Consider the following 27,034-nt stretch of genomic DNA (forward strand, 5'->3'; position numbering starts at 1 on the left):
GAGGATATGCCATGATCTTTTTTTTTTTTTTTTTTAGTCAAACAAGCAAACTCCATTATGTACTGTTTAGCTACAAAGTGGGTTTTGTGTGTGTCAGCATGCATACACACAACTGCGGTTATTTGGGGGGTAGTGGGATATGGGTTGATTTTTTCCCCTGTATTATCCAATTTTTTTCACAATAAGCAAGGCTTAATTTCATGATTATAAACCAAGGGAGGAAGTAAAATCATAATTTTATGACCTAACTTAAGGAGTATTTCTCCAGGATTTCTTTTTTTTTTCTCCAGGATTTCTTAAAGAGACACATTTTTTAATTTATTAAGCATTTAAAAGATGAAGTGATGAAATTTGTTAGAGATAACACTCATAATCCAAAGATTAGAGAATGATTAAACGTAACAAAAAGCCACACACAGATCTACATATTAGAAAACCATCAAATGTCAGGTTCCATTGGTTCTGTGTCCCACTTTTTGCAGGAGAGCAGAGAACAATTACTTCCAAAATGTTTGGTTCAATCTCTAAAAAGGCATTCTTGAACTTACAGCATTCTAAACTAGGCCACCTGTTTATTTATTTTTATTTATTTATTTTATTTTTTTTCTTCTTTTCCTCCTCCAGGGTTATTGCTGGGCTCGGTGCCTGCACCATGAATCCACCGCTCCTGGAGGCCATTTCCCCCCCCCTTTTGTTGCCCTTGTTGTAGCTTCGTTGTAGTTATTATTATTGCCCTTGTTGACGCAATTCGTTGTTGGATAGGACAGAGAGAAATGGAGAGAGGAGGGGAAGACAGAGAAGGGGAGAGAAAGATAGACACCTGCAGACCTGCTTCACCACCTGTCTGCCCGACCCCCAGACCTGTTTATTTTTATGTACCTGCCTTATGATATTTCATTTAGATAAATCACATTTCCTAAACTACTAGTATGTGTCATGCATATAAAATACTTATTTGGTGCTGGAGAGGTTGTAGGGTCAAAGGAACCCTCCTACACTGCTGGTGGGAATATAAATTGGTTCAACCTTTGTGCAGAACAGTCTGGAGAACTCTCAGAAAGCTAGAAATGAGCCTACCCTATGATCCTGCAATTCCTCTCCTGGGGACATATCCTAAGGAACCCAACCCATCCATCCAAATAGGTCTGTGTACACATATGTTCTTAGCAGCACAATTTGTAATAGCCAAAACCTGGAAGCAACCCAGGTGTCCAACAGCAGATGAGTGGCTGAGCAAGTTGTGGTGCATATATACACAATGAAATACTACTCAGCTATAAAAAAATGGCGACTTCACCGTTTGCAGCCCATCTTGAATGGACCTTGAAAAAATCATGTTAAGTGAAATAATTCAGAAACAGAAGGATAAATATGGGATGATCTCACTCTCAGGCAGAAGTTGAAAAACAAGATCAGAAAAGAAAACACAAGTAGAACCTGAACTGGAATTGGCGTATTGCACCAAAGTAAAAGACTCTGAGGTGGGTAGGGGGAGAATACAGGTCCAAGAAGGATGACAGAGGACCTAGTGGGGGTCGTATTGTTATATGGAAAACTGGGAAATGTTATGCACGTAGAAACTATTGTATTTACTATCGAATGTAAAACATTAATTCCCCAATGAAGAAATTTTTTTAAAAAGAGGATTTTCTGTCTAGCCAACAGCTTTTCTTCCCTCCCTCATTATCTGGAGAATAGTTAAAGACAAGACAATCACAGGGTTGGCAGTTCAAAGAAAGAGTTCCTATCATGACATAGTATTACTGTCTCATAGGTTGGTTTAGTCCCTTATTTCCTTTTACTATAATGCCAACTGTTATTTAGATTTCAGCCACTTAGTGATGCTACACTGCACACATCAGGGCCTCTGAAAAAGTCTGTACCTACTAGTTCCTTCATTTTCATAGTAACCACATATTTCTCTACCCTTTCCAACTAAATTAACCACTTTTTTTTTTAAAAAAAGAATCTTCATTCTGTCAGAGTTTAAAAGATTAGGATGCAGTGAACAATAGTTTTCAAAAATGGTCCTTCGAGTTATTAAGAATTAGAAAATCTTGTTAAAATTCTTTTAGCTTTTAAGAAACATAAGCAGCTTTGGGATGTAGTGCTTGACATGAACTTTTAAAGTTAATTCCCTTGGAGTAATGATCTGCATTAGTGAAGATATTTAGTTAAAGGTAGCACCCTACATTGCTTTTTAAGTATTTAAGCAGTCAATTCTCAACTGTCTTTATGAGACTGAAATAACCAACATTACGAATGTATAAAGTGAAATAGTCTCTGGTGGTGAGAGAGACCCTCTCACCAAGGAAAAGAACCCCTTCTTATGAAACTGTAGTTAATGTTAGGGAATGCAGAGAGCAGTTTTAAATGTTACTAGTAAGCTGGGATCAAGGAAGGCTGAAGAAACAGAGGATAGAAACTCAAGTAAATTTCTAATCACAAGCCAATGTTCGATTCCAAAGTATCTTTATAGGAGAGAAATATGACAACAGTAATGGAGACATGCATTCATTCTCCTGCTATCTAGAATCAGAGGGTTCTATGTGAGAAATGAATTCAAACAATGCATCTAGAAGAAATAGCATATCTGTTATGTGGAAAGACTTGCATGCCTGGGGTACCAAAGGTCCCAGGTTCAATCCCTAGCAACACCAAAAGCTGGAGTTTAGCAGAGCTCTGGGCAAATAAACAGAGGTATATCTAGAGCTGTTTTACACATACTGGTGCTCTAGGAAAGGTATGAGGTTCACTGGAGCTCTTATAGGAAATCTTAAACCAGTTTGATTTTGACTTTAGCTTAACTGGATAACAGAGTATGCCCCCCCACATCAAAATATGTTCCAAGTAACAAATCACCTTTAATGTGGTAAGGAAGCCATATTTCAAGCTCAATTAGTTCCTCTTTATTAAGTATAGACTATATATGAACAGAAATGACTGCATACCTAAAGTGAGCAAGGTGCTAGTTCCTTTGCTTTGTACTTGTTAGAATATTTTCAGAGGGCTGCACTGAGTTCCCAGTACCATAATTTTAGAACAGGAAAAATCCAGCTCCAGGGCTGTATAAATCATTTGGTCTGACCTGACCAAGGCAACTGGAAACTTTTTTTTACAGTAATATTTACTGTTAATTTTTAAACTGATAAATTTTGTATGGCCCATGACTGATACTATAAATATCTAAATGGCCCTTGGCAGAAAAACATTTTCACACCTCTACTTTAGAGGGTCATCAACAAATTGAAGCACAGTCAGAGAGTGAGTAGGATGGCGGGAGTCCTTTTTTATTTAAGATTTTATTTTAATGAGAGATAGAAAGACACACAGAGAAAGACCTCAGCACTGCTCAGCTCTGGCTTATGATGATGCTGCGGATTGAATTTGGGACCTTGAAATATCAGGCATGAAAGTGTTTTGCATAACTACTATACTGTCTCCCCTGCCTTGATGGTGGAAGTTTTATCATCAAAAATGGTTGTAGAAGTAGGGCTGTTTGATATGGAAAAGAGGGAGGGAGGACCTGGTGTTTCTGACCTCACACGTTTGAAAGGCTATGACGAGAAAGGAAGAGTAAATCTACAATGGGCTCATCAAGGGCAGGCCCTGGATCAGTGGAAAGAGGTTGTACCTTAAAGGCTCTGCATTAGGAATGATTTTCTCTTAGAGTTCCTCATCAGTGGACAGGAAGATTTTGGCAAGGTCTGGAAAATTATCTATTGCTTTTGCCATAGATGAATAGCTGCATGGATTGGAAGATGGAATGAAGGATCACTGAAGAGCCTTCTAAACATGAGAGTTTGTGATGCAGGAGAACAAAAAGTCTACTTTTCTAAGGTCTCCGTTAATACAGAGACTTATAAATGAGAGTTCTTACAAACTGAGGATTTAGGAGTTACAACCAATTCAGGTTCCCTAATTCAAGTCCAGAATGAATGTGTAGAAAGTGATTTTGATGTGTGCTTCTCAAATATATCCAGATATGAATATTCTAATGATTAAAGAGCAGTTCCAATTATCTCTCTGACATGACTATTCAGTAAAGTCAGTGAGAGATAGTATAAGAATATTTAACGTTCTCCAGAACAAAATTCTTTTAATTTTTAAATGGTAAAGAGTACTGTTAAATTCTCTTTTCTCATACATTAGACTCATTGAAGAAGGATATTCTCTCATGCTACAGAATAATGCCCCAGAGAAAGTACAGTCAGTTGAAATGAGGAAATGTGTATTGGCTATAGATGGAATTACAGTATTTCCAAAAGAGGCAAATAGGCCTTTCTTTCTGTATGAGCAAATTCAGTGATTATTTCTCAGCTAGCCACATTATTTTCTTGGAAATTAGATATTTCTAAGAAAAACCTGAAGCTTTATTTTAATATTAATCTTGAGAGGTTTTTCCTTCTAGAAAAAGCTTTTATGCTGTGAATCTGTTACAAAACAACATATTAAGAATAGTATAAGCATCTTCACAGAGTGCGAAAATAATTTCCTAAGTAAGCAAATAAAACTTTGCACTTCAAATCAGGCCTTGATTCATTAAAAATCTTAAACTTCTCATGAGAAAAATTAACATTTAAACCACTGCTGCTTGGCCAAGCACTCCACCACACAAGAATATGAAATATCTCCTCTAAAAAAGTACAAAAAGGACAAAACCACAAATGTGGAACTTCAATTAATTTAAAGCCCCAATCAGCAAAGAATAAATCCTTCGCAGATCTAATTACCAGCACTCTCGGAAGACCCAGGCCGACCAGCCAATCTTCCCCGTGTTTGAACAGCTTGATGAACTAGGGGACTGATGGATATCAAGTCATTTTGTTTAATTTATAAATGGATTTTCCCCTAATACTTAAATTATCATCAGTACAACACAATGAAAATGGGAACATTCTGAATGCAAAGTCTATAAGAGTCCTGGAAGGAATCCCAATGAGGAATGTCACCTCTGTTCATTCCTCTATACAATTGATCTAATTAAATACTGAGGGTGGAAAGGCAGTTTAAAATGTAACCATTTCTGTTTTCTTTTTAGCCTTAATTTATCTGTTCACATCTTTCAAGTACCTTGTGATGCTTAAAAAAAAAACAAAACTGAGATTTTCCCCCAAGTTCTTAATACTGTTAATTATCTGCAAGCTAATATTAAAAAAAAAAAAACCTCTGCTACAGATTTTTTTTCTGAATAACAAATAAATGCATTACATCTAACCATGGCAACAAAAGGAAGACAGCTTTGCAAATTTGAACCCTTCTTTCAGTTTGAAAGGGAAACCAAAGAAACCAGTAACTTCCATATATATTGTTTAACTGAAATTAGATATCTGAATTATACTTATTAAAATGTCTCCTTATTTTCCAACCTCTTCTTATTTAATTACTGCATAAGGCTGAAAGCTGTATGGAATTGTTAAATATGGTCAGACATGTATCTACAGTTTCTTAACACTGCCTGGCAATCTCTTGGCAAAGGTCCTGTTTACCACTCCACACACTGGGAGTGCAATTCCCACCTGGTTCTGGGGTCTCTGACTGGGAAGAGGAAGATGCTGAGCTGGCTCCATCTTCAGCGGTACCCTGGGAAAGGAGGCCCCGCCCAGGTGGAAGCTTCATGCCCAGCTGCTCTGCCATTTCCACATGGTCCCCAGGGTGAACATAGTCAAAGACGCTGCTGCCAGTCAGCTCCACCTAGAGGGGGAAGAGAAGGTGGGAAGAGACTGGTATCATAGGCTTTTCTATTTTCTATTTTCCAATTCAACAGACTCAGATGCTGAGCAGAAAAGGAAATACACACAGATCCCAGAAGCAATCCTGCTTCTAACTCTTTACCCTCAAATGTTTAAGGACCCTTGAAGTTGACAGAGATTTTTTTCCCCTCACATGTATTTATTTAGCAATTGTTTTGCTGAGTCTTTTTTTTTTTCCCTCTCATACATTCTTGTTTGCATAAAGCCAGAACATTCTATGAAATGTGGTTAAGTTTACATCATATTCAGTTGTTTCATCCATGCACCATCAAAAACTTGCATGTTTGGTGTCAACTGGATGATTGACTGAATGTTACAGCTTTCTTACTGAAAAGTTTGGGCTTTGTACAGAAACAATCATAAAGAATGGATGAGTATTTTCCTTAAAATACACAGCTTTCCAAGATACATATTTACACATTTCAGCTTATGTTTATCCAAACATACTTGAAAGACTTACTGCTTACAAATATATGCAAAGGTATAATGTCTTCATTAAATATTTCTCATTAGCTCTGTAACCATAAGGATTTTCCATGCAAAATCTTCTGTGCAAGAGCGGTCGGCTGGGATCTGAAGCAGTCACTTTCTGGTAACAGCTTGTTTTGTCTTTAATCTAATGCACTCTATGATACAAATTTCCTTGAGGAATTTTGAAAACTGTTTCATCTCTTGTATACTCTGCATTAGGCTGACTCTAAAGGTAGAGAATGATGAACCAGTGCCAGAAAAGGGTCAGCCAGAAATGGAGGCAGTGTTTATCTCACAGCTGCCAGATATAGGCCCTTACCTGGATGGTGAGCTTTCTGAGCAGGACAGAAGATGCTGAGGACTGGCCTTGCCTCTGTTCTCTTTTTAATGCTCTATCTCTTACCTACTCCTGAGAACAGCAATAATGCTCCTAAAACAATGTAGTCGGGGTATAGGAACTACCCAGGGAAAGACGTGTCAGTGACAGAACAAGAGAAAGCTCTTTCTGGGTCACTAATTAGTTTCTCAGTTCCCTGGAGTTTGAAGGCCTCCTCAGGTCAGCTATGATGCATTATGGAAAGTGCCAGATTATAACTGTCACAAATAGTGATAAGTATTTACGTAGAACCCCTCCCCAGCTAAGTTCCATGGCCCAGGTAGTTTGTAGCCTCCCATCAAATTCCACCTGAGTGCCTGCACTCTTTTTTTCTGCCAAGAAGGAAGGTTGGTAGTGGTTGAACTGTCATAGTGTAACTAACACTCAGAGCAATTATTCTCCCCAGATTTCCAACTCCTGGTAAAATGATCATATCTATTTCCAGACACCATTTGATTAAGATCTTAACCAGATACCCATCTTCAATATCTATCAACTAACAGAGGTAGAGCCAGAAAAATGGAAGGCTAAATTCAGTTTGGTTAATAGCTATTCCTGAAAAAGGTTCGCGTAACTTTTTACAGAAAGTGAGGTACTTTCTCTTTGCTATTAAATTACACTCTCCTACTATATTACCTGTCTACTGACTATATCATTTTACAATAACTGCTCCCTCAATTTGATATTGTTACAGAGCACAAATCAGGATTCATAAGTGATCGGTTCCTACCCTCTGGGAGGGAGGGATTACATGGAAATAATCCCTTTAATGTGCGCCTTGCTTCTAAGCATTTCACACAGCAATAAATGGGTAAACTGTCTTTGAGCAATTAAGAAATTAAATGAAACCAATAATATGTGTGTTTCAATATTTCTTGATGGTTATTTTGTTTGGGGATTAGTGAATATGCATTGCCATTTTGCATGGAGTCCAAATGCAGCACTCTAGCAAGCACTTCTGCCACTTTTTTTCAAATTCTAAGTCTTTTAAAAAATACTACAATGTGCCTTTTGATATCAACAACAGAGTATGACATGATGACAACACAGGTGGGAGATATAGTAGGGGTTTTTTCAGGGGCTGACTAATGATTATTCATGCAAGCTAGTCTTGCAACAAAGAGTAGGCCACTATCTCCATAACCTCAGGTATGAGCACGTCCTTTCTATAAAACAATGGCCACAGGGCTGGGGGTAGTGCAGCAGGTTATGTGCATATGGCACAAAGTACAAGGACCAGCACAAAGTGCAAGGGCTGGTGCAAGGAGCCAGGTTCTTGAACTGGAGGTCAGAATCCTTCCCTCCTCTGTTGTGTGACCCTGAATAATACACTTAACTTCTATGGGCTTCAATTTTTCTATTCTGAATGTAGCAGTATTGCTGTTCTCCAGGGCTTTGGGTGACACCTTCCTAACAATTCTGTTAAATAGTTCAAGATGGTGATCTGAGAACAGGAATAATGTGGTGTGAACTGCCACAAGCAGTGCAAGGACCGCCTGTCCGTGGAGTGTGGGCGCCGGGCCCAGAGCGTGAGTCTGGAGGGGTCCTCGTCCTCACCCTCACACACTCACTCCCACCACCATGCCTTCAGCTTCTCTCTGCCCCGCCCTGGCCGGCGAGGCTCCCGGCCTCCAGGTAAGAGCCCCCCCTCCCCAACACTGAGCACCCCAGAGGGAGTGGGGAAGCAGGGTTATGGTGGCCTAGCATTAACCTACCCAGGATGGAAACCACTCCAGAGCTGCCAATGCTCTTATTTTGGCGGGGAGATGAGAAGGGCTAGGCAGGCAAGGGTTCCCTGCTTCACAGTCTAACTTGGAAAGCCAGCATAACCCTACAGAGGAAACCATTTTGTGACAAGTAGACATTGTAAGCTATCTGCTGTTTGGTGGCTAAGAGAGGATGGTGCACAGACATATATACTCATGGGAAACTGTTGAGGTATCCTTAGGGATTCTGTGGTGACTCTAGGACATTAATTGGCAGGGGGTGGAACAGAAGAGATGCATGTTTTGAACTGATTATTAGGAAACTCTGTTGGTGGAGGCAGACTTTGGTTCAAAGCCTTCTTGATTCCATACACCACTTCTTGGGTAGGATATCTATAGTCAGGGGAACTCAGCAGGGACCACTGAGCTCCTCTGTCTTTCAACTCTACTTTTACACAAGAGAGATCACTGAGCACCACAGAGACAGGAGGTTAAGGGCAAGCAGCCTGTCAATTTCCTGGGCTAAGGATGCTTTGCTACTATTGTCTCTTGGGTCCGAAGAAAGTCCTAGTTTTGTTGTTGTTGTTGTTGTTGTTTTTCCCTGAGCCTGAAATCTGATATGCAGGTGGATCCAAGTTATGGTCTGGGGAGATGAAGTCATGGCTGGAAAAGAGACAGAAAGCTGGATCAGGGAAGAGAGTAGCTCCCTAATATGGGACCACAGGCCCTTTGGAATATAACTAAAATATGCCTACTAGCTATCTACAAAAAGGAGGACCCCCCCAACACTTTATCTGCACTATTCCAGCCTTTAGGTCCATGATTGTTCAACAATTTGTTTGGCTTTGTATGTTAACTCTCTTTTCAGCCACCAGGTTCCAGATGCCAGCATGATGCTGACCAGACTTTCCTGGACAGACGACCCCACCAATGTGTCCTGGAGCTCCACTTTCCCAGAGCCCCACCCCACAAGGGAAAGAGAGAGGCAGGTTGGGAGTCAGCCTCCTGTCTCTGTGGTGCTCAGTGTTCTCTCTTGTGTAAAAGTAGAGTTGAAACACAGAAGAGCTCAGTGGTCCCTGCTGAGTTCCCCTGACTACAAATATCCTGCCCAAGAAGTGGTGTATTGAATCAAGTCAAGCCATTACAGAAGCCAGATCTTCCACCTTCTGCATCCCATGGTGACCTTGGGTCCATACTCCCAGAGGGATAAAGAATAGGAAAGCTATCAGGGGAGGGGAGAGGAGGGGATACGGAGAGCTGGTGGTGGGAATTGTGTAGAGTTGTGCCCCTCTTATCCTATGGTTTTGTCAATGTTTCCTCTTTATAAATAAATAAATTTTTAAAAAGAGAAGCAAGTGCTAAAGCAAGTGTACTAAACTGAAATAGATAGTGGAAGTGAACAACATGCCAAGTCATAATCATCACACCTTTCATTTATCTATAACTTTCAACATTTCTGAGATGGCTCTCCCTTCACTTAATTAAATTTTTCAAGCTGGCTGAGGCTTTCAGAATCATCAGATAAAATCACTTATTTAATGGGTGTAGACTCTATAGTTCTGAGAAGTGAAAAATGCTTGTTCTTCAGATTACCCACATGTGTAGTGAGAGAAACAGGTCTAAGTCCAAATGACGAAGTCAGCTCATGACTTTTCTCACTAACCCTTTGTCCATTTTTTTTTTCCTCATGGAGATTGACTGGAACCCATGTGCCCCTATCAATTTCCATCTGTCCTATCTAATAAAAAAAGAAGGGAAGGGTGCCAGGTGGTGGCGCACCTAATTAAGTGCACATGTTACAATGCACAAGGACCCAGGTCAAGTCCCCAGTCCCCACCTGCAGGGAGAAAGCTTCACAAATGGTGAAGTAGGGCAGAAGATTTCTCTCTGTCTCTTTTCCTCTCTACCTCCCCCTTCCTCTCAATTTCTAGCTATCTCTATCCAATAAATAAAAACAATAAAAAAAATTTAAAGGACAAAGAAAAGAAATAATAAATAAAAATGGCTGTCAGAAATAGTGGTTTCATCCTGCAGGCACCAAACCTCAGCAATAACCTAGGTGACACTAAGAATTATACACACACACACACACACACATTAGCTTTGAGGCCAGAAACATTTTGCCTTGTCTAAACTTGATTTGGAAAACCTTAAGTTGGTTGTTTCATATTGTAATGGGATCTCTATAGATCCCAACTGAATTTAATTGAAGGTAGATCTGAATAAATGCTGGAAAAGAACAGTATTTGATAAACTCTTTAATAGTGGCCCTTTTAAAGTTATTTAACTTTTATCCTCCAATCTATGGAAAAAAGTGTTCAGTTGGAAATTTTCCAAACTTTATACTATGCTCTCATCATCTGAAGTCTGACATAGTTCTGAAAAATTATTTAGCTATTCCTTCAAATTATAATACACAGGTCTCTGAATCAGGTCACTCCACTCCAAAGTCATCAAAATTGGTCTCCTGATGTTATCCCACTCCAGCATGCAGAGTTTATTGAACTGACAGTCACAAAGGCCCTGGAGCTGAGGAGAAACTCTACCCTTTTCCCTTTTGTCCTCCCCTTAATCAAAAAAGTAATCTCTGTCTCCCACACCTCTGTTTTAAGATCTACTTATTTTAAAGAGAGACACTAGAACATCACTCAGCTCTACCCTTTGGTGGTACTGGGGATGGCTTCTGGGACCACAAGCATGCAAGTCTGGCATACTCCTACCATATTATCTCACTAGTCTTCCAGTAGTTTGATTTATCTATAAACAAATCCTATCTGTGAATCTCATCATTAGTTTGAGTAGAAACCCCTCCTTTTTTTTTTTTTTTTTTTTTTGTATCTCAGGCCCAACTACTTGGGGATGATACCCAAAGTCTCTTTTTAGAAGGTGGGACTTGCACTACTATTGAAGTATTTTCTTGATTATTTATATGAACTTGTGGAAGTATAACTGCTCCCTCAGGCACACTACACAATCACTTTCCTTCGCTAGCCTATCTTGTGCTATTTTGAATACCCTACTATGGGCTAGAGAAGAACCCAGAGAGATGAATAGTTTTTGCCAATAATAGGAATTCAAAAAAAGTTTCATTTTATATGGTTGGGTCCTGTACTCAAGCATTAAGTATGACCTACATTATGAAAAGGTATAGTTCTCCCTTCTAATTAATGCAGTATGCCTTATAAAGCAGATGTGAGAATTTCATCTTATAGTAAACTCAGTAACTTTATGGGGTGATTAAAAAACAAACGAACAAAAAACAAAACAACGACAACAAAAGCATTTCTCTTTTTATCAACTCAAGAAACAGTCACCCATGGAACTTTTAATTGCTTCCCAAGAACAAGAAGGATGAGTAAACATGGTTGTTTAAAACTTTGGTTACTTGACAGAATTTCATTCCACCCGAGTGACTCTATGAGAAATTCCTTCCACATTTCCCAGTATATTGGAAAACAGCTGAGAATGTATAAGGGGCAGGAGACAGGTATTGAGTCATAAGCAGTTACATCCAGAAAAAAAGCAGCTTTTCAACTCTTTCCTTCCTGTCTTTCCTCATGCAATACGATGAGAGGCTCCTCTAGTCAAGCTAAACCACACAGCCTTCTTCTGACTTATGTCACATTCTGTTAGCTTTCCTGTAGTTTGCACACTACACACAGCTGATTTGGTAACTCTGAAATTTACTGGAAAAATGTATGTATTATACAGTGATTTGAGCTGACTTTTTCATGTCCAGTCATTGTACCCTGCTGGTACATAGGAGAGGGGACTAATGTGTCTATTCATACATCAAGCAAGCATGTCAACAGCCTTTACTTGGCCCCCTGGAGTGAGCAAATACTTTAAACTACAGGGATGTGCTAACAGTGCAACTCATTGAATTCAGGACTCCTTTGTTGAACATGTTTGGTACAAGTGAGGAAGAGGCAGCAATAATGCCAGTCATCCTACACCAGGACACCAGACATGATCTTTTCTTAGGAAAGCATCCTCTTTTTTCCCTGTAAAATATTTCAGAGTATGGATTAATGCAAAGTTAATTTTTCACTCAGAAAATAAAATGGTCACTCAAAATGGATCATTTAGGGTAGAATGTCATAAACCTTTTATATTAGTCCTTTAAGATTTCCAGATGGCAGTGAGATAACTGAGAGGACAGGAGATACTATTGATTAATTACTTTTACAAGAGTCTTTTTGAAGCCAAAAAATATTTTTTGTAGCCAAAAAATATCTGGACAGCTGGTCATGCCTGGGAAAGGACTTGAGTCTTGGAAACCCAAGTCCTAGGCTACACTTTCAGGTCTACAACAAGACCCTGACATACCAGTTAGAAAATCCTGACCCAGGATAAGATGGAAATTCTATCTCTCCATGGCAGGTTAGGATTTGTAGTTTTCTGAAGGTCACATATATATTATTGAAGGATAATAAATTGACAAAAGAATAAAATATAATAAGATGATAGCTTGATTAGCATAGGTTTTCTTTGGATTTACTGTTATCTTAATGCTATCTTCATAACTTCCTATGTACTGCAGAATTCTACTGAATATTTATGAACTGTTTTGACAGAAACTTGATGTTCTTTACTGTTCTGTCTTATTCTATGTATTTGCTGACTTATCTGAAGAAAGACACATAAAAGCACTGGATCTTTTACAGAAATACGTGTGTAAATTAGTAGAACAAGAGTAAGAAAAAAAGGTTCTATATCAGAATGATGAGGTAGAATGAAAAATCCTTCCCATGTCATCAAATAAGAGAATCTAATATCTTCTTACAGGTAAGTTAATAGTGCCTTCTTTAGAAGAATTTGTACCAAAAGATACTATATCATATGTTTATTTTATCTTAGAAATAAACATTTTAACTCTTTTGGAAATCAGCAACACCAATGCCCCCCACTATTTACATGTATGTATATAGACACCCCCCCAACCCTGGTAGGACAAATTCAAGAATCTGCAACCACAGTATCTAAAGAGACTATTGTATAACCACTTCTGAACTTTGGTTAAGAAGTGTCATAAGATAATTCCACTGAATTTTTACTTCTCAGAGAGGAAAAAGCAAAAGGCAAGCTGTTGGAGAAGAGAAACAAAAAAAGAAATAGATAAATTGTAGATACTGATTTAAACATTGATTTGGTTTTTGGGAAGAGTTTGTCTACATTTATGGTAATCATTGCCAGTAGTTGAATAGATCTAGCAATAGGCAATACAATTTCTAAATAGTCAAAAGTGCTAAGTGGATCATTATAGATATTGGAATCCAGTTGAGCATATTTAAGTATTTCTTTAATATATATGTACATTATATCATATATATATATCATGCAAGGCTTGAAGTCTTACCAATTTTTTTACTGCTTCAGGAATAAACTTTATGCTGTATTTCTATTTTTTGTAATTGTTTTAAAGTAGTTTTCACATTTCAGTATCTTTCTTTCATTAGGAAATACTAGTTAAAAGAAGCTAGAGAATATATGAAAGTGACTAAAGGGGGGCTGGGAGGTAGCACAACAGGTTAAGCACACATGGCGTGAAGCACAAGGACCTGCATAAGGATCCCAGGGAGTCGCTTCACAAGCGGTGAAGCAGGTCTGCAGGTGTCTAGCTTTCTCTCCCCCTCTGTCTTCCCCTCCACTCTCAATTTCTCTCTGTCCTATCCAACAACGACGACATCAATGACAACAACAATGATAACAACAAAGGCAACAAAAAGGGAAAAAGTGACTTCCAGGAGCAGTGGATTCATAGTCCAGGCACAGAGCCCAAGTGATGGCCCTAGAGACAGACAGACAGACACACACACACACACACACACACACACACACACACACACACACACACACACACACACACTTTAATAATAAATAAAATACATAACATGTTGGGCTATGTAGTGGAATGTTCTTGATACTATCAGAACAATAATTTCCAAAAAAGAAAAAAAGAAAGTGTCTAGATCAGGAAGCTTTAAAACTTCGTTTTACAAGGTCCTGATAGTTTCAGAGAATCTGCAGGGCAGGAATATGTTATATTAATATGTTATATTACTGGGAAGGAAAAAAATAATACAAGTAGAGGTGACATCATAGTAAAAAGTGAAATGATGCCAGAAAAAAATCATTAACAACCTTAAAAGTCACCAAAGTCAGTCTCCCTTCTCTGAAGATCAAACTAATAGTAAGGTGTCACTTTCAAAGTATCTACATTACCTTGGTGGTAAGGAGACCAATCAAAATAAAATATCTACTACTGGCATAGTTAATCCATTATCCTCAAATTTTACATGGTTCAGTATTTTCATTTAAATGTCATACACACTGAAATGAATGTTTCACATAGCCAGACTTCAGTATCACTCTTTCTGAATTTTTGTTTAGTTGTTACTTGTATAGTGAGTTTTGTCCTTTTGGTCATGTAAAGGCGTGCAAACTGTTTGTAAGGTAATATTAACATTTAAATCTTTAAGTCTTATTATAAGTAGCTCTTTTGTTTTTAAGTAAACTGGACAAGAAAAATAATAATTATGTCTTATAATTTTCTGCTTTTAATAAAATTATACAAAGTATTTTACTCTTGTTACAATAAAACAATATGGCTTATATATAGTAACACACATGATAAAAATTAATAAATTTAATCATTCCTGATTGCTTCAAAGCAGCTATCTTATGGAATATTAACATAATATTTTATGGAAGGTCAACAATATAAGACCAATCTAGGAGCTAAGTCACAATAATTAAGGGATTGGGGAAAAAATGAAAGCTAGGAAGGCTTAATAAAGATAATTCAGCTGGGGGTCGGGCAGTGGCGCAGTGGGTTAAGCGCATGTGGCGCAAAGCTCAGGAACCGGTGTAAGGATCCTGGTTCGAGCCCCCGGCTCCCCACCTGCAGGGGAGTCGCTTCACAGGCGGTGAAGCAGGTCTGCAGGTGTCTATCTTTCTCTCCCCTTCTCTGTCTTCCCCTCCTCTCTCCATTTCTCTCTGTCCTATCCAACAACGAATTGCATCAACAAGGGCAATAATAATAACCACAACTAAGCTACAACAAGGGCAACAAAAGGGGGAAAAAATGGCCTCCAGGAGCGGTGGATTCATGGTGCAGGCACCGAGCCCAGCAATAACCCTGGAGGAGGAACAAAAAAAAAAAAAAAGATAATTCAGTTGTACACCTCAAGAAATCATTATGTTTGGGAAAAAGGGAGAAAAAAAAGGAGGCTCTTGCTCAACTGGTATCTTGGTTTCTCAGATTGGAGCATTTTGACATCATAATTTCTACATTTAAAAGATCTAGCTAGTATCCATAGTGTACAAAAATATCTTAGGAGAAAGGGAATGGCTATCTCAGATCAATAAATTTGAGAGTTATGAGAATGTGAAAATTTCTTTGTTGTGATTGATTATTGCACCTTCTAGAATGTTCCCTGTTGATATGCCTTAGCACATCTTGGGAACTTTCTGAATGCCTTGTGGACATCACGGATCAAGTGTGCAATTTATTTCTAGTGAATTATCATAAGAAAAAGGCCCAATGCACTTCTATTTTATTTTGGCTGTTATAACTACCAACTGTGATAGTGTCTGAGGTTATTTTCTATGAAGCAAGTCAATACCTTGAGCACTCTCCAGCTGCTATTTTAAAGGAATAAGTTAAATTCACAACTGTGTAATAACGTACTGTGAGTTAGTCTTGGTGGAATAGGGCATGTAAATAGAAATGGCAAACAGAAAAAAAGAATCATTCCAGAGACGATATGCAGTACACAGTATCTCATTCATGATGATAATGGGTAGTTGTGCTGATAGGAGGAGTTTGGAAAGCCCTTTAGGAATCTGCTAAGTTTGTTTTATCTAGTCAGGAAATGCCCTCATAACAAACATACAATTTGGCATTTTTAAGGGATTTCGGACATTCTTGCAATTTATATATGAATATGTCCTTGAGCCATATTATCCAAGAATGGTATCCATTCTTGGTATCCACCAAGAATGGTGGTTTTTGGCTACCTGGAATATGGATGAGTAGAATTAAGCTATAAATGCAAAATAATATATGTTAGTATAAAAGTTAAAAAATACCAAATATATTTTATGTTGTTTCATATTAATATGTTTGCTACCTTAGATCAAATATGGTATATTGTAATCTCACTTGTTTAACTTTTTAAAATATAGGTACTCAAAAACGTATAGCTGTGCTACTTGAAGCCTACCGAATCCCTTAAATAGAAGATCACAAATGACTAGAATACCATGAATATGGCAATAAAAAGAAGACATGTAAGAAAAGAATACATGGGTGCCCCGCGGTAGCGCACCAGGTTAAGCACACATAGTCGAAGCACAACATGCACACAAGGACCCTGGTTCAAGACCCGACTCCCCACCTGCAGGGGAGTTGCTTCGCAAGCAGTGAAGTAGGTTTGCAGGTGTTTTTCTCTCCCCCTCTCTGTCTTCCCCTCCTCTCTCAACTTCTCTCTGTCCTATCCAACAACAACAATAACAGCAGGAACAACTACAATGGGGGTGGGGGAGGATGGCCTCTAGGAGCAGTGGATTTGTAGGGAAAGGCATTAGCTAGATGTTCAGCATTAATTTGCTCTCTGCAAGACAATGAATTTGGGCTTTGGAATGAAAACAATCACTGAAACTCAGCATCTGCCCTCCAAAAATCTTGTAATCCAGTTTGGAAAGGTAGGATAAAATTAAATGATGTTGGGAGTCGGGCGTTAGCGCAGTGGGTTAAGCGCAGGTGGTGCAAAGTGCAAGGACTGACATAAGGATCCTGGTTCAAGCCCCCAGCTCCCCACCTGCAGGGGAGTCTCTTGACAGGCGGTGAAGCAGGTCTGCAGATGTCTTTCTCTCCCCCTCTGTCTTCCCCTCCTCTCTCCATTTGTCTGTCCTAATAACGACAACGTCAATAACAACAACAATAATAACTACAACAATAAAACAAGGGCAACAAAAAGGACTAAGTAAATAAATAAATATTTTAAAAAATTAAATGATATGGCAAATATATAACATTTCAGTGGCTACATTTCAATATGAACATGTTAGTGCATTTCTTCAATTTCTTAAGATTCTTGAGGATTGTCTTAAAAAGCAAACCAACAGGCTTACAGAAATTCTAGCTCCAGGGGGTCAGGCAGTGGTGCACTGAGTTAAGTGCACATAGTACAAAGCACAAGGACCTACACAAGGATCCTAGTTCAAGTCCCTGGCTCTCAACCTGCGTGCGGGGGGTGGGGGGTGCTTCACAAGTGGTTAAAGCAGGTCTGCAGGTATCTCTCTGTCTCTCTCCTTCTATTTCTGCCCTTCCCTCTCAATTTCTCTCCATCTTTCCCAATAAAAATGAAAAATTGCTGCCAGGAGCTGTGGATTCCCCAAGTCCCAGTGATAACTGATTTTAACTAGATTTACCAATTCATTTGGTAAGCTTTGCACATAGTTATTGAAACCTTCAAGTTTCACCATTTCCCATCAGTTTTGCTTTAAAAACCAATGGAAGAACAAAACACATATTGGTTAAGAAAGGTTGGGAGTGGATGAGAAGAGAGGTGAAAACTTATCAAAAGTAAAATTGGATTAAGAGTCAATCAAAACCCAACTGTGAATTTATCATTTCAATGAATTTCAATGAATGGTTTAAAATCTGTTTGAAATCTATTTGAAAATGAATATGTAATAATATAGACATATCTCCTTTTCAAAGCCAGTATTGTCAGATGTATTCTGAGCATTATAATTCATGAACAGAGTAGATGACTATTTGAAAAGTATTAAAATGAGCTGACTTTTCAATACAAGTGTCTTCACAGTAAGTTTTTCTATTCTGGGCAATTCAGAAATGTAGACAATTGTGCTAGAAAAATAATTTGTATTGTAATATTCATTGTACAGTAGTAGTGTAGTAAGTGGCAATTCTGGACATTACAAGAGACACAAGGATTATTTTCTGTGATTGCACAGAGAATACTTGGATTTCTTGTGAAGCTTTTGCATTGGAAATGAGATTCATCAGTCTGAACGGGGCAGGGTTAGAGCCCTTAGCAACATGCTTATTTTGTAGAAGGTCACTCAATAATAACTTCCTCTGCCCTCCAAGCTTATTAAGACTGACTGGCATATATTAATGAAAACACCTGATTCTCCAACCATAAAACCCAGACAGAGACTTTATTTTAATATTAAGGAAGGAACCCTTAATTAGCAGGGTTTCAAAAATGTCAGCTTCTTCTATTAGCTGTTCTGGTCCATCAAAGCCATAATCCCTACTGTCAAATTTCATCACATGATAGACAGTTTGCTGGCTGTCTTTCTTCCTTTTTTTTTTTTTTAACTGATCATAGTGACTGAAGCTTTATATATTTTTTTATTTTGCCATCACATTTAACAACTCATTGTGCATTTGTGCATTACACTCTTGATTTTACTCCTTTCAAAAAGCCTTAGTTCATGTCATCTCAAAAGGGTGGGCAGGAATACTTTAGAAACACAAGTATTACATGCGAATACATATGCATTCTGAGATGTACCTAAGACTTTTTGGAAGGCCTGGATTTGTTTATATTGATTGCTTTCATGAGCATGTAAATGCACTATTCTGAAAATACAGGAACCAAAACAATCTCATAGATGATTTTCCATATTTGATATGTCAAGGGGAAGGGGGAAAATCTGTTGAAGAATCCAGGATGTTCAAGATAAACATGCACTATTAACTATTAACATCCCTGCCTATTACAAAGATTTCACTAGAACATGCTTGGCTTTGTATTGACTTTCAGAGGCATGATGAAATGTCTGCAGCGATCAGGATAGAATAAATGCGTAACTCTTTAAAGCATTTGTGTTTTACTCTGATTGAAGACATTTAGAGCTGACTGAATCCTATTGAAAATGGAATATTTCATGCTATTCATACCAAGAGAAACACAAAACTAAGTCAAAGATCTCATGTACAAAGATTCAAAGACTCAAAGATCTCATGGATAACATTGGTGAAGACTCAACTGCAGTTCTTTCTGTACCTCTAAAAAAATATAGGAGCCTCCAGGGCATCCTGGAGTTTCTATGTTTAGGAACAAATTATGACAACAATAAACTGGAAAGTAAAATAAAATGATGGTGATAGCTTGAACCTAATAGACTTAAATTGCTAGCAAATGGGAAGCTGGTACCTGTTCTCTGTAACGAGGATCAAGGACTTCATCAGAGAACTCTTATATTCTGAATTCACCCACTTGACATCACTGGAGCAATGGACTAACTATATCCATTTTTATTAGCACCCAGGTATTTATTATCCCCTTTTTTACTGTAACATTTTTTCCTCCTAGACTTCAAGACATAAAGACTATTCTCCTTGTTATCTTTTATATCTTTTACTTATTTCATCCAGTGGAACAACCCATCTCTTTACCGAGTTGCAAAGCCTCAGAGGTTTTCATTTTCATGAAGTCCACTTGGTTTCTTTATGCCTGGAAAGTCTTTTATCTGGTATTGTACTTTTTGTTTCCACTATTTGATTTTCAAAGCATCTACTCTATTGTTTTAACAGAGCTATAGAGCCACAAGTACAAAGCAAAGCCAGGTAATCTCAATTTTGAGTCACTAATAGTCATTATCTCCCTAATGCTTCTGCTTTCTGAGATATTCAGAAAGAATGACATTCAGAAAGAGATTGATGGAGGTATATTTTCTGGTAGCTTGTTAGTTGAATTTACAGCCAGCCTCTTCATACTACCTAGTGGCTATGGGTGACTGTCCACAATTACTATCAATTTTCTTTTTCTAATTTTAACGGTATCATTTAGAAATGTGATTCTGGGGGGTTGGGTGGGGTAAAGCACACATGGCGCGAAGAGCAAGGACCTGCATAAGGATCCTGGTTTGAGCCCTCTGCTCCCCACCTGCAGGGGAGTCACTTCACAAGTGGTGAAGTAGGCCTGCAGGTGTCTATCTTTCTCTCCCCATCTCTACCCTACCCTCCTCTCTCAATTTCTCTCTGTCCTATCCTACAACAACAGCAGTGACAACAACAATAATAACAACAAAAAGGGTAACAATAAGGGCAACAAAATGGGAAAAATAGCCTCCAGGGGCAGTGGATTCTTAGTGCAGGCACCGAGCCCCAGCAATAACCCTGGAGAAAAAAAAAAAAAGGAACAGAAAAGAAATGAATTTCTGTATTTGAGACCAACAAGTGTTTCTACCTATTCTGTTGAATGTTGATCAAAGTACCGCCTAGCATAGTCGGACAAATAAAGTGGTAAACTTTTTGAAGTAGAAATATTTGCTTAGTTTTCTAGAATAATAAGTTTATAGTTATGACTAATGGCATAGGCAAGGAGGTCTGTGTCGGGAAAGCTTTTTTAAAAAAACTATTTATTATTGGATAGAGACAGAAACTGAGATGAGATGGGGAGATTCAGAGGGAGAAAGACAGACACCTGCAGCCCTGCTTCACCACTTGTGAAGCTTTACCCCTGCAGGTCAGGACCAGGGGCTTGAACCTGGGTTCCTTGTGCACTGTAATGTGAGCACTGAACTAGGTGTATCACCTCCTGGCCCAGAGAAATTTATTTATTTATTTTAACTTCCTTTGGCATGTTCCTAAGGGAAAGTATTGGTTACAAGTGTAACGCATAGAGGCAAATGTTATGGGATTGGAACAATGACCTGCCCCTGGCATACTGTTCTTTCCTCAACTATAAATTATAATAGTAGCCACAAAGCGCAGGGACCGGCGTAAGGATCCCGGTTCGAGCCCCCGGCTCCCCACCTGCAGAGGAGTCGCTTCACGGGCGGTGGAGCAGGTCTGCAGGTGTCTGTCTTTCTCTCCCCCTCTCTCTCTGTCTTCCCCTCCTCTCTCCATTTCTCTCTGTCGTATCCAACAACGAATTCCGTCAACAAGGGCAATAGTAATAACCACAACGAAGCTACGACAAGGGCAACAAAAGGGGGAAAAAAAATGGCCTCCAGGAGCGGTGGATTCATGGTGCAGGCACCGAGCCCAGCAATAAGCCTGGAGGAGAAAAAAAAAATTAAAAAAATTACAATAGTAGCTTATTTTGGACAAGATTAAATGAGTTAACACATGAAATTTGTCAAATGAAGAACATATTGACATAGTGCAGTTGTATATTACAGTAAATTTCCTAAGGTTAGATATCCTATCTGCAGTTGGCTGCTAGAACCACTGGCATACAGAGTGTAGTCTGTATCATTCAAATGAATTAATAATTCAGTGAATAAATAACATGATAGTTTACTGAGAAGTGAGCTGATCTAAAAGGGTCTTGGTAAGTGTGCTCTTAGATTTCCATGGTGGTTTGTTAATTATGCCTATTCGTTCTATACATTTTGATGTCCTGGGGCTTATAGTCAAAAGTGTGCCACAAAGCAAGTAGAAAGGCCTGAAGAAGACACCATAAATTGTCTAATCAAATATTTACTACTTAGACCTAGACCCCCTCCTCTCATACCCTCCTACTTCACGTTCCTCAATCACTCTATCTACTCAAGTACACAAAATAAAGGAAGAAATATCTCCTACATTTTCTGAAATCATTAGCATGATTGTCGGAAGCCCCACCCCAGTCCCTACCTGCAGCTGGGAGGCTTCACAAATGGTGAAGCATGTCTGCAGGTGTCTCTCTTTCTCTCTCCCTACCACCCCCTCCCCCCTCAATTTCTTTCTGCCTTATCAAATTAAAAATGAAAAAAGAAAAAAAATAAACAGCTACTCTAAGTGGTATGTTACCATTGTTTTTTGCTGAACCAAAAAATAGCTACTCAGGTAATTTGGGGAATTCTGGATCCTTTGAGACTTCTCCACTATGCTGCAGGTAACTTGGGTGTACTCATGGATTCTCTAGCCAGCGTATAGGATCCAAGATGAGTCTCTACGATAATTCTTTAGCAGGGCTCTATCACTTTACTACTGGAGCAACTGAAGGTTAATGTGCTTTATATCTGGTCTTTCAGCATGGTTTAATCTGAAAAACAAAATTTTATTGTTACAGTTCATGTGAGAGCCACAGTCCTAAACCTGTTGACATATCAGAGTATCCTGGAAGTACACCAAATCAAAGCTTTTGAAATAGAGGCCAATTAGTCCACTTGGGAGGGTGCCTGCCATGTCATGTGTAACACAGGTTTGTGCCCCTGGTACACTGCAGGGCAGTACTATGGCACAGGGGCCCAGCTATAGTGCTGTGGTGTCTCTATCTGGAAAATCTGACCCAGAGCACTGAAGCATAATATTTTTTTTTGAACTATTAGGACAGAAATGGAAAGACTAGGTTAAGGTGATTCGTTGTTAACGTAAAGGAGGACATAATAGGGGCCAGATGGTAGTGTGCAAGGACCCAGGTTTTATCCCCTAGTCCCCACCTGCAATGAATGATTCATGGGCAATGAAATGGTGCTACAGGTATCCTCTCTCTATATCCTCATCTTCCCTCTCAATGTATCCCATTCTCTATACAAAATAAAATAGAAAAAGGAAATAATAGGAACTATTGGCTTAAACACTAGTCTGAGAACCAAACATTTATTTTTCTAGCCCCAAACTTCATCACAACTATTCTTGGAATTAGGGTGAATTTTTGTTTTCCCTATTTTTCCATTAAAAAAAAACACACTAGTTACTTCAAAGACAATTCTTGCTTTTTAAGATGATGCCTGAGAATGAATTAGAAAACACCTATATGATAATCCAAATACATAAAAATTGCCTTTACTTTATGCAATGTCTGTTTATCTGAGGAAAGCAAAAAGAACTGATGGCTTGCCGTACAACAGATAAAGCAAACTGATCTGTCAAGAGTATAAGGAAGAAGGCTGCATATTTTCATTTAATGCCCTTTGTAGCCTAAGATGATCTCAGGAAATATTTGGGAAAATTTAGACACATACCGAAGATGTGCTGAAGTACTATATAATTAGCTCAGGGATCTGAGACTAAGCTTTGAGACTGATTCACTCATGCTAGTTTTTTTTTTTTTTTTGGGGGGGGGGATGGGTATTTCTTTTAAATTCATGTGTAAACAGAAGAGACTGAATTAAAAAGAAAGCCTATTTACTTTGCAGCCCCAGCAGTGGCCAGCACAGCAGAGCATCCTACTCTTCCTCCTTTCTCACCCTCTCCCTCTCCCTCTCCCTCTCCCTCTCCCTCTCCCTCTCCCTCTCCCTCTCCTTCTCCCTCTCCCTCTCTCTTTTGCCTCTAGGGTTATTTCTGGGCTCAGTGTCTGCATTACAAATCCACCGGTTCCAGATGCTAGCATGATGCCAACCAGACTTCCCTGGACAGACGACCACACCAGTGTCTCCTGATTCCCCAGAACTCCGCCCCACCAGGGAAAGAGAAAGGCGGGCTGGGAGTATGGATCAACCTGCCAATGCCTATGTTCAGCAGGGAAGCAATTACAGAAGCCAGACCTTCCACCTTCTGCATCCCATGGTAACCTTGGGTCCATACTCCCAAAAGGATAAAGAATAGGAAAGCTATCACGGGAGGGGATGGGATATGGAGTTCTGGTGGTGGGAACTGTGTGGAGTTGTACCCCTCTTATCTTACGGTTTTGTCAGTGTTTCCTTTTTTCAAATATATATATATATACCTGCAGACCTGCTTCTCCACTTGTGAAGCTACCCTCCTTGCAGGTGGGGAGCGGGGGGATCAAACAGGGATCCTTTCACCTGTCCTTGCACTTCATGCCATGTGCACTTGTCCCCTGTGCTACTGCCCGGCCCACCTTTCTCTCATTTTAAGTTTCTTCTGACTTCGAGCACATTGGGACAATCCAGGATACATGGTGATATCCATTAGCATTATTATCAAATAAGGCTGTTATTCCAATAGGTATCCATTTCTTCTGAATGAACTGACATAGGATTTTTAGAGTCAAGGCCCATACTCCATTCCAGTGCTGAAAGAAGCCTCGTATAGACCATTTAAAAATACATTTATTCATTATTAAGTCAGTAGCATGGTGGAGTATGCATATGTTTTTGATAGCAGATGGATCATATTATATTATATAAAACAACACTCAACAATAAACACAGAGGTATGGTCTAAAAAATCTAACTGTCCTCTTATTATTGGAATGTGCCTTTTCTTGGAACTATGAGCCCAGATCTTGGGGAGTAATATTTTTTAAGCCCTATCACTTTTTTCCATCACTAGAACAGGTTAAGATATAAAAATCATGGTGGTCCTAGAGAGTAAATGGAAATTTGTCTACAATGCACAGAAGAATTTAGCACTGGCAGATTCAGGGTCACTGTAGCAGAATTAATATAATGTCAATTTTTCTTTGTGTCTCTAATGGTTTCCTATTATCCTGATAAGTGGGTAGTCACTTCACTTCTTTTATTGATATAGCTGTGAAAAAGAATTAGATTTCAACATTTATGTAACTGAGATTAATTGATTGATTAGATTATTAATTAAATATTCCATTAAATTTTCTTTTGAAAGAAAAGTGACACAGGATTCTGGATTCCCTAATGTTTTTTTCTCTTAGCCCATGGAAGAATAAACAAGGAGACGCATAACTAAACATTGTATTTTATCTTTGATAGATAATTAAGCAAGCAGATGCACTGTTACGTAGAACATTTACTCACTGCTGCTGTCTTATAAGACTTCTTTATGGTGAAGAGGCTTTTCAACAGAAATCAGTGAGCTGCTAGGAAAACTGGGTATAAGACCCTCCTCCCTTGCCCCTCTTACCAGCCTGCTTAGTTGGAAATAAAATGGTTTACCTAAAACTTTCAAACATGCAGTGTTTTAGGGATCTATGGAAAAATAAAAACAGCAAGTGGCCTTTCAAATAACCCATAATTAAAAGCAATTTTGAGTTGTCTTTTCAGGGAACCTACCCAGGGGAAGTATTTGCTACCTGTTTGACCTTCACGATTGTGAGTCCTTGGCAGTGTCAACGACCCTCTGAACTGAATTCAAAACTAATCTTTGACAGAAAAAGAGAAACAGAATTCATGCAAATCATATTAATTCCAACATTTCCCCAGTGAGCTGGGTATAAACTACAGCCTAATTAAATATTTTTTAACGATGTGAGTAATTTTTGCCAAGGGGCGGATTCAGGGGAAAATTTAATATGAGATCACAAAAGCTGTTCCCAGCGTTGATTCTGTAAATTAATGACTATCTGCCTTATGATAAAAACATGCTGCCAAGAATGAAAATGAAGTCGGCAAAGCTTGCTCTATTTGTCTAACAACCAAATATACAGAATGCAAAAACTTTAAAGGCAATGGGAAATTTCCATTGTGTTTGTGTGATAGATTCAGGATAGAGATGCACCATGCTGACAACCCAATAACCAGCTTTAAGGCACTGCCAGCAATATGGAGCCATTCTTTGCTAATTGTTGACATGTTTCAGGGACATATTTGAAAGCAGCCAGTTGGTTTAAAAAAAAAAATACATGCAACTTCCTTCCAAAAGAGATTCAAGGTGGCTCACAATGAGAAACACATACACACACAATGCTAAAGCCAAAATAGAAGGTCAAAAAGAGATCAAGGGCAAGTACTCAATTATTTGGTACAAATGTTGCCAGCATTACAGCTCCATGGATTCTTTCCTCAGACTGACCATTTCCACACCCATCTTGATCCTCAGGGCAGTTCATTCTGGAAACCTGAATTGGATTGCTGTCCAAGGTCATGGGGGTGAAAAATGGCAGTGAATACAGCAAGCAAGGGGATGATGTCAACACAGCCCATGGCAACTTACTGCATCTAGATCTATAAATGGCAGTGGGCAAAAGGTGGCCTGACAGGCCCTTTCTTGTCTGCCTAGGTCCAATTTGAGAATGGAGCTTCCTCAGGTTCAGACTCTCGTTTCAGGCAGCATTTAGACCAAATAGGAAAAAAAAGAAAAGAAAAAGAAAGAAGCAAGCATGAAGCAATTTGGTATGTGCTGCAGAAAGGCGAGGCATGGTGTCTGAATCAAAGCCAGGGAAAAGTCAGCCCCTTCCCTCACTGCGCTTTATGAGGGCAACCTGCTTCTAATGACTCCTGTAGTTAACACCCAGAAGTTGTTGGCGGTCCCCTGTGACAGGTGACTGGGACTCTGCTAGCCCCTGGTCATTAGGCCAGCCCATCACAAGGGTTTTAGGGGCGATATTTATTTAAATTTCTGTCGGTGCCCAGCGCTGCAGATTGAATTTACAGTCTTTCAATTAGAAGGTCATCTGTGCTAACTAGTGCACCACTGCCTCATTATAATCATAAAATTAGTGAGGGAAGACTGGCATGAGTAATATGGAAATGCTGGTTTCAAAGGTGAAAAGGTGTTGTTTACTTGGGCTAGAGCAGAACAGAATGCAACAGCATGCTCTTGAACTGTAAATATTCCCATTTAGAGCAAAGAGAAGTCCTTGAAACCCATTACAAGAAGATGTGAAAATGGTGAAATAATTTTCTGAGAATACATAAACACTTGCAGTGGCGATATTTACTAATAACCTTGTACAAAATTTCTTTGCAAATTAAATACAAACAAAAGTAGCACAGACATCTCCAAAGCAGGGCTATTTATTTCAGCCCCCTTTGTCAGAAATCTCAGTTGAGTATTAGGAAACAGTTCAAAACGAAACAAAGGCAGCACAGGCAGAGCGGGTGTTGAATGCTTCACAACCGGGTAACTGGAAAACTGCTGTGGTGAGAAG

At 38.9% G+C, this 27,034-nt stretch overlaps 1 protein-coding gene across 15 annotated transcripts in view; it reads right to left on the reverse strand.

Moving 5' to 3' along the window:
- The window catches only part of NPAS3 (neuronal PAS domain protein 3), a 1,061,849-nt gene that overhangs the window by 153,538 nt on the left and 881,277 nt on the right, over positions 1–27,034 (reverse strand). For all 15 annotated transcript variants that reach the window (XM_060175201.1, XM_060175199.1, XM_060175198.1 and 12 more), the window contains one exon: positions 5,520–5,694. In XM_060175201.1, coding sequence (XP_060031184.1) covers positions 5,520–5,694 — 175 coding nt within the window. The remainder of the gene's footprint in view (positions 1–5,519; positions 5,695–27,034) is intronic.

Source organism: Erinaceus europaeus, chromosome 16 (assembly GCF_950295315.1).
Source record: "Erinaceus europaeus chromosome 16, mEriEur2.1, whole genome shotgun sequence".
NCBI classification, from domain to species: Eukaryota; Metazoa; Chordata; class Mammalia; order Eulipotyphla; family Erinaceidae; genus Erinaceus; species Erinaceus europaeus.